This window comes from Acyrthosiphon pisum, chromosome A1 (genome assembly GCF_005508785.2).
Source record: "Acyrthosiphon pisum isolate AL4f chromosome A1, pea_aphid_22Mar2018_4r6ur, whole genome shotgun sequence".
Lineage (NCBI taxonomy): Eukaryota > Metazoa > Arthropoda > Insecta > Hemiptera > Aphididae > Acyrthosiphon > Acyrthosiphon pisum.
In genome coordinates this window covers 169061788-169071097 of record NC_042494.1, presented here as the reverse complement: position 1 = coordinate 169071097, position 9310 = coordinate 169061788, and the positions used below count along the sequence as shown (strand labels likewise).

The 9310-nt window shown below is 29.9% G+C and overlaps 1 protein-coding gene across 2 annotated transcripts; it reads right to left on the bottom strand.

The window, feature by feature from the left end:
- Window positions 1–3159: 3159 nt before the first annotated feature.
- LOC100570702 lies at window positions 3160–7443 on the bottom strand. 2 transcript variants are annotated; one of them, XR_003839273.1, is made up of 4 exons: window positions 6965–7443; window positions 4111–4655; window positions 3416–3494; window positions 3160–3329 (listed from the first exon to the last, which is right to left on the bottom strand). XR_003839273.1 is itself a non-coding variant. In XM_029488814.1 (2 exons), exons 1-2 carry the CDS (start codon window positions 7078–7080, stop codon window positions 4145–4147), a joined length of 627 nt encoding a protein of 208 aa, XP_029344674.1. In that variant the 5' UTR covers window positions 7081–7443; the 3' UTR covers window positions 3808–4144. The 2 variants fall into 2 exon arrangements, 1 of the variants encoding a protein (XP_029344674.1); XM_029488814.1 differs by lacking the exons at window positions 3160–3329; window positions 3416–3494 and having other exon boundaries at window positions 3808–4655.
- Between the last annotated feature and the right edge of the window lie 1867 nt (window positions 7444–9310).

The following is a 9310-nucleotide window of genomic DNA, read 5'->3' as shown; positions in this document are numbered from 1 at the left end:
GATATAGTATTGCCCGTTAGTAAAAAAAATACTAAAGGAGTGTAGGTAGTATTTTTAGCACCATGAATAATAAATACTAATTGATAGAAAAGTTTAGGGCAACTTTTAAATGTGCCATCAAAATATAAAGTTTTACACTCACTTAAAAATTTTAAATTTGTCGTCGTTGAAAATGCTACAATATTTTTTTCTGTGTTAATTATTAATAAAAAAATTTCATCCTTATTAGTTTTTATCCCACCCAAATTGGTTAACGCCAAATGCAACTCTTCCAAAACTTTTAGGCAATTTTGGAATTATGCTCGACCGAGCATAATGAATATTTTTCCTAATACCTACGGTTTACATCTGTGGTAGTCAATGTGCTTACATCTCTTTCACGCAACTCCCGATGTAGAATTTTGCATGGCTTTTCACATGGGTCATCGAGAGCTTTACGTTTCAGTTTGTTATTGAGTTTTTGAAGATTTAAAACGTTTTCATCGTCTTTGTCATGTTCATGATTTAAAGCACTAAAAATTATTTCGTCATTTTCGTTCATTTTAAAATAACACTTGCATAAGCGTTTTGAACAAGACCACCTCTGAACATTATCATTTAAAAATTTTTGAAAAGAAAATTTGTATCCATTAATACAATATGATAATTTATTTTTTCCACTAAACATTTTAATTATTTCAAGATCTTCCATTGTGTAAATAAAAATATATAAAAATACGATAATTTTTCGAACCTGGAATGTCGAAGTGTGACTGATGCTAACATAGTAACATGAACAAAATTAATTTCCAACAGTAAATACTAAATTGTAATAGGTTGTATTTAGGTACAGATAAGATATCGATAATTGAGATTATCTATATGAGTTTATTGACCCGTGGACGCAATTCATACATGTTGCGAGAAAACCGCGGACGCATTTCGAATGTGTCGATTGAGATTATCTATATTATGAGTTTATTAACCTGTGTACGCAATTCGTACATGTGGCGAGAAAATCGCGGACGCAACTCGGATGTGTCGTGAAAAAAACACGGACGCAAGTCGGACAAAATAAAATTTAGGGACGCAATTCGAATGCGCCGTTATATACATGTAAACAACTAGCGAAATATAACCTATACAGAGAACGGCTATGATAATTATTTTGTACCTAGTTCGCGCGGTAGTTGAGCTGTTTATTTAGTGATAATTTTTATAGTTTTCGAAAACGACTGCTCTGATGCATAATAATATATTTTATAATCTCTCGCAATAGGTGCTCGTGTAATTATCGAACGCGTATAATATACCTACATAAATAAAACATTATATTATAATATTTTTCCGATAACTTATTAGAATATTGACAGTCTATCCATATAATATTGTGTACATATTTGTCATTTGATTGTATGCCGTCGTACCAGGGGCGGACTTACCATTTTTCCGCCCCTAGGCATTACAACACTAGCCCTCCGTACATTGGCGTGCTCCCATTGCGGGGGGGGGAAGTAATGATCCATGAAATAAAACAAAACTATAAAAATTGTATTTAGGTATTTTTATATTTATACATACCGACTAAACAAATAAATATTAATACAATTTTGCATATGTACATTTGTATACTTGTACAATAATTAAATCGTTTTGCGCTTTGATTTATCTGTAGCAAAATTATCTATGACTTGGTGATGAGCACTCTAGTATCTATAATAGTAATCGATTAGCAGATTTCTGAGCAGTATACAGGAGACAGGCGACAGTGCCAGCGTCGCGCGTCGTCGCAATATTTAATATTATTAATTACTTTATCAAGACACCTGATTTCCAGAATTAATTCCAGTATTTTAATTGTGTTGCCGGGTGCGGGGTGAGGCGGGTCATTCCACTAAGCACTGTGCGAGCTGTCCCCCACCTAGCTAGTAGAGCGGCTATATACAATATAGTAATTTACTCGGCGGCCCGAGGCAGTATAATATACAGTATAATAATATATCAAATATTATTTGACCGCCTTGGCTGGCGTTTTGCGCATGCGCCATTCACAATATTGTACGTGTTTACGCCGCACACCCGTATACCGTCTCCCATGCATTAACATAGGCAACGCCGGCAACTGCCTCGTCGAGTGTCGATGTCGAACCTCTAGCGGTGGCGGCGCGCGCTGGTCGCAGGATTAAACTCAAACGGCAAGGTTATTATAGCTTATTAATTAAAACGTTACTGCGACGTGACTACGTGAGCCATTCTCCAGTTACATGCAAGTTGTAAACGAAAAAAAATTAATATAAAATATAAATTTAGGTAAATAGAATTATGAAATTATGAAAAACTAAAAAGTAAAAATTAACTAAAAAATTGCGCCCCCAAAAATATTGCGCCCTAGGCCAGTGCCTTGGTGGCCTATGGGTAAATCCGCCCCTGCGTCGTACAATATTATATATAATTAATATTCAAGATTCACGCAGTCACGAGGAAACATAAGTTTATTTATATAATACTAGACATGTTATATTATAAAAGGTCTACACAATTAGATACGACAGGTGTCGAGGCACCTAACAATTTATCAGTTTACAACTTTATAAAAAAAACTCGTTACCTTAGATGCAATAGGTACCTATATTTAAACATAACAATCTGATACACAATTAAGTTACTTTATTGGCATATCGCATAGGTAAATATACCCGAGTACAAAATAATATTTAATAAAACAAAATGTATTGTTTATTTTAAAGGATATGAAATATTTGTATATTATTACCTTTTTGAAAAGGTAGTACCTAATCCTAATGATATTTTACTTGCTTTGAGATATTTTTTTCTCGTACTTTTTCTTTGAGTTTCCTAGATATTTGAACCTACTATAATAGAATCAGTCCAAAGGCATTCTCTACTCCCTCTCCAAAGAATGATTTTTTCTTTACTAACAAATATAGAGGGTATATCAAGAAACAAATATATAATTTATAAATACTAAAAATTAATTTATTTAGGTGCTTCCTCTCTCTGGAAAAACAAAAAATTACAATTGAAGATAAAAAAAAAAAATATATAAAAATCCTAAAAACTATGTAGTAATATTACTAATTAGATTAAACATAATAGTAATCAACTGTAGTATTAATTATACAAACTTAATAATCAATATTATAATATATAAAGGTACTATCCAATTTTTTTTAAAATAAAAATAAATTCATGAAAAACGTTTTAATATAAATATACAACATTGAAATTATAATATTATATATGTATGTAGGTAAAGGAATGTTTACGGTAGAGTATGCTTAGCAGTCAATCACAGTCATTTATATGACAGGTAGATACTTGTCAAGTTCCTGAAAAAAGAAATAAAGACATTAATTATATTATTATATAACAACAGTATATTTATTTAACAAATATATTCAAAATATATTATTACTTGGCAGCTACAGGAACAATATTTCACCGTTGTTGTCTTGTATTTTTCTTGTAGAGTTGTTACAATCTTTTGCATAGCACTAAAAAAAATAACAACAAAAATATTTTTAGAATATTAAAATTTTTATGATTTTTATAAACTTATATGCCTCTCAACTAAAATTCAAACTAGTAGTTTCTGAGTAATTAAAATATATATATTAAGAATAATATTTCACAAATATGGTTTTACAAAAGTATAAAATGTATGTAATGTATAATGTATAATCTAAAACGGATTATTCATATTATACAGTTTTTACAAATAATCAAATGATAGTAAATTATTATTAATTACTATACCTACCTACTTTTTATATCATTATAGTTCCAAATCATTTACAGAAAAGAAGAAGTTAGTTATAATGAAAGTATAATATAGCTTATTTTCATTTTACAGAATATTTTTAGAAAAATTAGTCAATGAATGATTATATAGCTGGTAGCCTAAGTAGTCGTAAATTTAAATAATTTGGTTAGTAAGTTTAACATTTAACCATGAATTATTTGGTTTTTATAGTCACTTAGGACCATTCTCTATTTGTGACTCGCTATTGTATACCATAAATATTGATAATTTTAATATAAATTTTCAATTTCAGTTAGATTACCTCTTACATGATTTTTGACATTTATAGGGTGTTTAATTCCACTTACTTTGGTAGTATCTGAACTCTGAAGATGGTTTAGGCTATAGAGGTTTAGCAACTGCTAACTTTTTCAGGCGATTTGTTGGATGTTTGGATTTATTATCAGGAGAAATCATTTTCATCCACCTAATGTAATTATTTTTATCCATCATTTTCTTGGGATCGATGACCCAGATCCTTGGTTTTAGATTTTTATCTGAGGAATTTGCAGATTCAGTAAATTCATCACAATCAATTAACATAGGTATCTCCTTAGCATTGGTAGAAGCAATATTTTCTTTATTGGATTTTAAGGCAGACTTGAATTGTGAATTAAATTTATGAGTTTTACGCTCTCTAGATAATTTAAATTTCAAAACATCTACTCCATTTGTATCTAACTTCTGCTTTTTTTTAGGAGGCTCGCTATCTATAGATGTATTACTGTTTTTAGATGTTTTAACGACTGTTGACTTTTTCTCATCTTTAGATGTTATATTGGTTTTACATTTCTTATCTTGTTTTGATGCATTATCATCTTCTTTGAGTGTATCCATATTCTTAATTAAGCTCCTAAAATGAATAAAAATTATAAACTTAAATAAGTGTTTTGAGATAAGTCATAAGTATCATATTAATATTCAAAATATCTATGTATTCAAATATAAAATATTTGTATTACTAATATTTTATATGACTCAAACTTTGTTCAATTCGTTATTTAATATTCGGGGTATGGTGTTCAACATTTATCTTAACTTTTCCGTTGCCCGGAATAAAAATTCTGCTTCGCAGCAGTACATTTTCAATGATAGATAGATTGCGGTAGATTGTGGACCCCATGATGTTTGTACGTAAGTGTATGATTTAACTCTAAAATATCAAAGTTATACCAAGTTTGTTGTTTTTACTTAATTCCACCTACGGTGGATTAATATAGTCAAACTATACAAAATCCTATCCTAACCTAACCGTACTAAAATCCAATGAATAAAAAAAAACAAATTTAACCCTTTGTAAATTAACCTATCTTCTTCCCAGAGATTTAATATACCCACAAACATTAATTTATATTCATATATATCTAACTATATAAGTACACAGACTATAACTATACAGATTAAACTCTGGAACTACCTACTTATCAGATCTTCTTGTATATATTAATGTATAATGTATATTGACAAAAGATAATAATACAAATCAAGAACATCTGATAAGTAGTTCTAGAGTTAAGCCTGTACAGAGATTTTCATTTCACATTTTTAGTTAGATATTAATTATATTATAATTTTTATTTAAAAGTAAAGCAAATAGTAAATTATATTTTTTTATCATATATTTTTATTATTACTATTTTTATTATTATTATTATAATAGCTTTAAAAACCCAAGGCAACCATTTATACACAAAAATTCCCGTTTGAACACCTCTCGGGGTCGGTCCTCTACCTTTTTAAATTAGCCTATCTTTTAAGTTGGACCAAATTACACACAGTGTAAAAATTTTTTATCAAGATCGGTCCAGTAGTTTCGGAGTTTATCCCGAGATTGTGACACGAGATTTATAGATATTTTTATATATTGTATAAGAAAGATTTATAGATTCTAAAAGAGTTCAATACAATTATTTATTTAAAGTACAAATTACATTTAAATATAAATCATCAGTAATGTGATTAATTGTACGAAAATTGAACCAAAACAAAATTAAAACCAAATTAACAGGTTAATTGATAGGCTATAATGTAGTGTCCGGTCTACCTGTTCTACTAGGTATTTAAAATACGGTTTAATCGAAATGTGTATAAGCAATCGTCATAATAATATTATATATTATATTATTAAAAAGACTTTAAGAACTAAGGGATGGTTCGAGAACAATTTTTTAATGAATAAAAGAGACAAATGCAACTTGGCTCAATTATCTATTCTGATAGATAGCTGGTGATGATGGAAATCTCAAATAGGATATTCCCAGGAAGTGGTAAATCACAGGAAAAAGTTGTTCTTTTGAAAGTAAAAACCGTGGCGATAAAACCGTTCGGACTCGACGGTGAAAATACCGCAGTATGGCCGGAATCTTACAGATGAAAATACTCAAACAATTAAAAATTGGACTTCATCTCCTCATGTATATAATTTTTATTATTCGTCATAGTTTTATCAAATTAATATTTTAAAAAGATTTTAGTTTTTAAAAGTGGTTTGGAATAGAAAAATTGAATACGCTAAGAATACGTTAAATCAAAAAAGTTTGGCTTCAGTTTGGTTTGTCCTCAAAATGTAGTGTTTGTGTTACATATAGTGATCACTAGCACCTACTTACAGTGAACGTCTCGTTCACTAAATATGAACGTAAATACGTGAACGAGACGTATGTGTCCCCAGTTCCCCAACCCCTCCCCACATTGGAATTTTCAAATTTTTTTTCGCAAATATTTAGCATGTAATTAGCATGTATTTGCACGACTGGTCCTGTAACTCTATCGTCATCCGTTGGTTCGCAAAATCCGTTTTCCTAATTCGCACGCGTCTTCTCCCCCTGACTTCGCAAAATACTTAGAATTTCAAAATTGTTTCTACGCCAATATTTAGCATGCATTTGCACGGTTGGTCCTACAACTCTACTTGGAATTCCAAAATCGTATCTAGGCCAATAATTAGCGTAGAAACGATTTTGAAATTCCAAGTATTTTGCGAAGTGGGGGGGGGGGGGCTGGGGACACGTGTGAATTAGGAAAGCGGATTTAGCAAATACATGCTAAATATTTGCAAAAAAAAATTTAAAAATTCTAATGTGGGGGGAGGGGCTGGGAAATGTACGGCCATGTGTGAACTGTCCACTAACCACTTATATATAAATATAAAAATAAACTTACAATTTATAATTTGCAATGTCTTCTGAAGTTAATTTTATCAACAAAACTTCACATTTATTATAAAAAACATTGTTAAACAAGCTATCGATATACTTTTTGGTATAATACGAAGGCATTTTCGTTCTGAAAAAAAAAAACAAAATATCAGTATGAGATAAGAAAAACAATGTTCGAGTTCAAGGTATATATTTTAAATAGGTAATAACTTTTGCTAAAAAAATAGTTTTTGCCTATTTAACAACTAATACTGTTTTTAACCTCTATAAATATATAATATATTATGTTTTAATATTGAAAGTTAAATTTCTATGAATGAAGTTTTAATATAAACATGTATCTTAAATAGGTACTATCATTCTGTCGTCATCGTCTGGGGCAGTAAGCCAGTAACACTGCTTCGATTTTCTTCTAGTTAAAACATTATAAATTTTTCAACTTTTATAGCTAAGGATTGACACTTTAAAACAAGGTTCTACGTAAATAGGTAAATAAATTACTTTATTCACAATAATATCATCAAATATACTTAGTTATATATCATAAGTAAGTATTACTGTTTTGTGTATAAACTAATATGTATGATCATATGAATTTTCTAATATTTCTCATACTATTAATTAAATCCACATTCCAGATAGGTGTTTAAAATTATTATATTTTTTGATGAATACCTAATTTATCAGGAACCGGTACCAAAATTATTTGGAACCGATACTTTTATTATTTTTTTATCAAAAAATTAGAACCGAACCGGAATAGTTATTTTATTTTTGGAGAACCAGTACCGGTACCGATACCGATAAATTGAAAAGGTTTCAGTCCTTAAATACAAGATTCCTCACAAGTTTGTCTAAAAACCTTTATCAAAAAAAATAATGTCTTATATGTCTACAAGAAAGTCAAATTAAATTTTTATGAGCGTTTCAAGTTTATATTTTTACAACATAGCAATATTCACTCAATTTCTCATGAAGCAATTTTCTTATTTTGTTGCAATTCAAAAATTAATTCACACCATATTATGTTTATTTTATTAATTCTCATAGGTACTTGATAACATTTTCAAAACATTTATTTAAGGGGGCTGGAGCGTGATTTATTTTCGGTCGAAAACATAGCTCACGACTTCAATCACTACGCCCAATATAATGTTCCGATATTAATTTTGAAAGCAAATTTGAATTTGTCCCTATAAAACGTGATCAGTACTACAGTTTTTTTTATTTGTTTCTGTTTACACGACAAGTACCTAGTCTAAATAATACTTTGATTTTCCCCTTCAGTATCTAATCTGGTGGGAAAGTGAATCTGGTTTATGCATTAGGCCCATTAGGGAGGTTAAAATTCTAAGTAGTTTTCAAAAGCGCCTGGAAAACAAAAAAAAAAAAAATAAGGAAAAACGGGAGTTTCTATAAAAAATCGGTTTTCGACAAAATCTATTTTGGTTTTTGTTGCAACTCTAAAACAAATGACTGTTACATAAAAAAAAATTAAAATTTGTTATAGACGCCGAGCGTTGAAGTCAAGTAGCGTTGCGCGTCAGCATAAACGTAGAATTGCAAACTTTGAGAAGGCTTATAAATTCTAAAATAATGTTAAAAAAAATGTACATTATCGTTTTCAGCACAACAAACAAGTTGTTAAAAAAAAATTGAAAATCTTATACCCATTAAATATGCAGTAAAGATACAAAACATTTTTACATAAGCTTCAATCTATTATGATTCGTAAAGATTACTGACAAAAATTCAAAAATACGAAAAGGAAAAAATATTGGTACAGTTAGGTACCTACACAAGAATCCGCGCTCTACTAACTTCAGTCATAATAATATAACAACACAAAAATAACACAGGATACGAGTATACAACGCCAGTATATAGCTTAAACCAGTGGCGTCATTTGAGGGTGGGAGGGGGGGCATTTTCCCTACCCCCTTGTCATTAGCGGGCCGCTGACGGGCCGGGTGTGGGCTAGCTTTGGGTCTTTATATAGTAGCTAATAGGTAATATATTTAAGTAACCTCTACATATATATGTATAAATTATTTAGTTATTGTTATCTCTCAAAAAAATGGGTTACTTACTTGTATGCTTATGATACTAACCTTTGATACTAACTAGTAAGTATACAATTCTGTATAAGGGTTAAGGAGGGTATTTGTATTGAGATAAAAATGAAATATTGTAATGTAATGTAATGTAGATGTTAGCGAGCTTTTATTTTTCAGTTTTATTTTGGGCTGGTCAAAAATTTTGCCTCCTCTCTCAAAAACTGAAATGACGCCACTGGCTTAAACTACTACATAATTAAGATTTAGTAAGCAATCCTATAGATTTTTTGGTA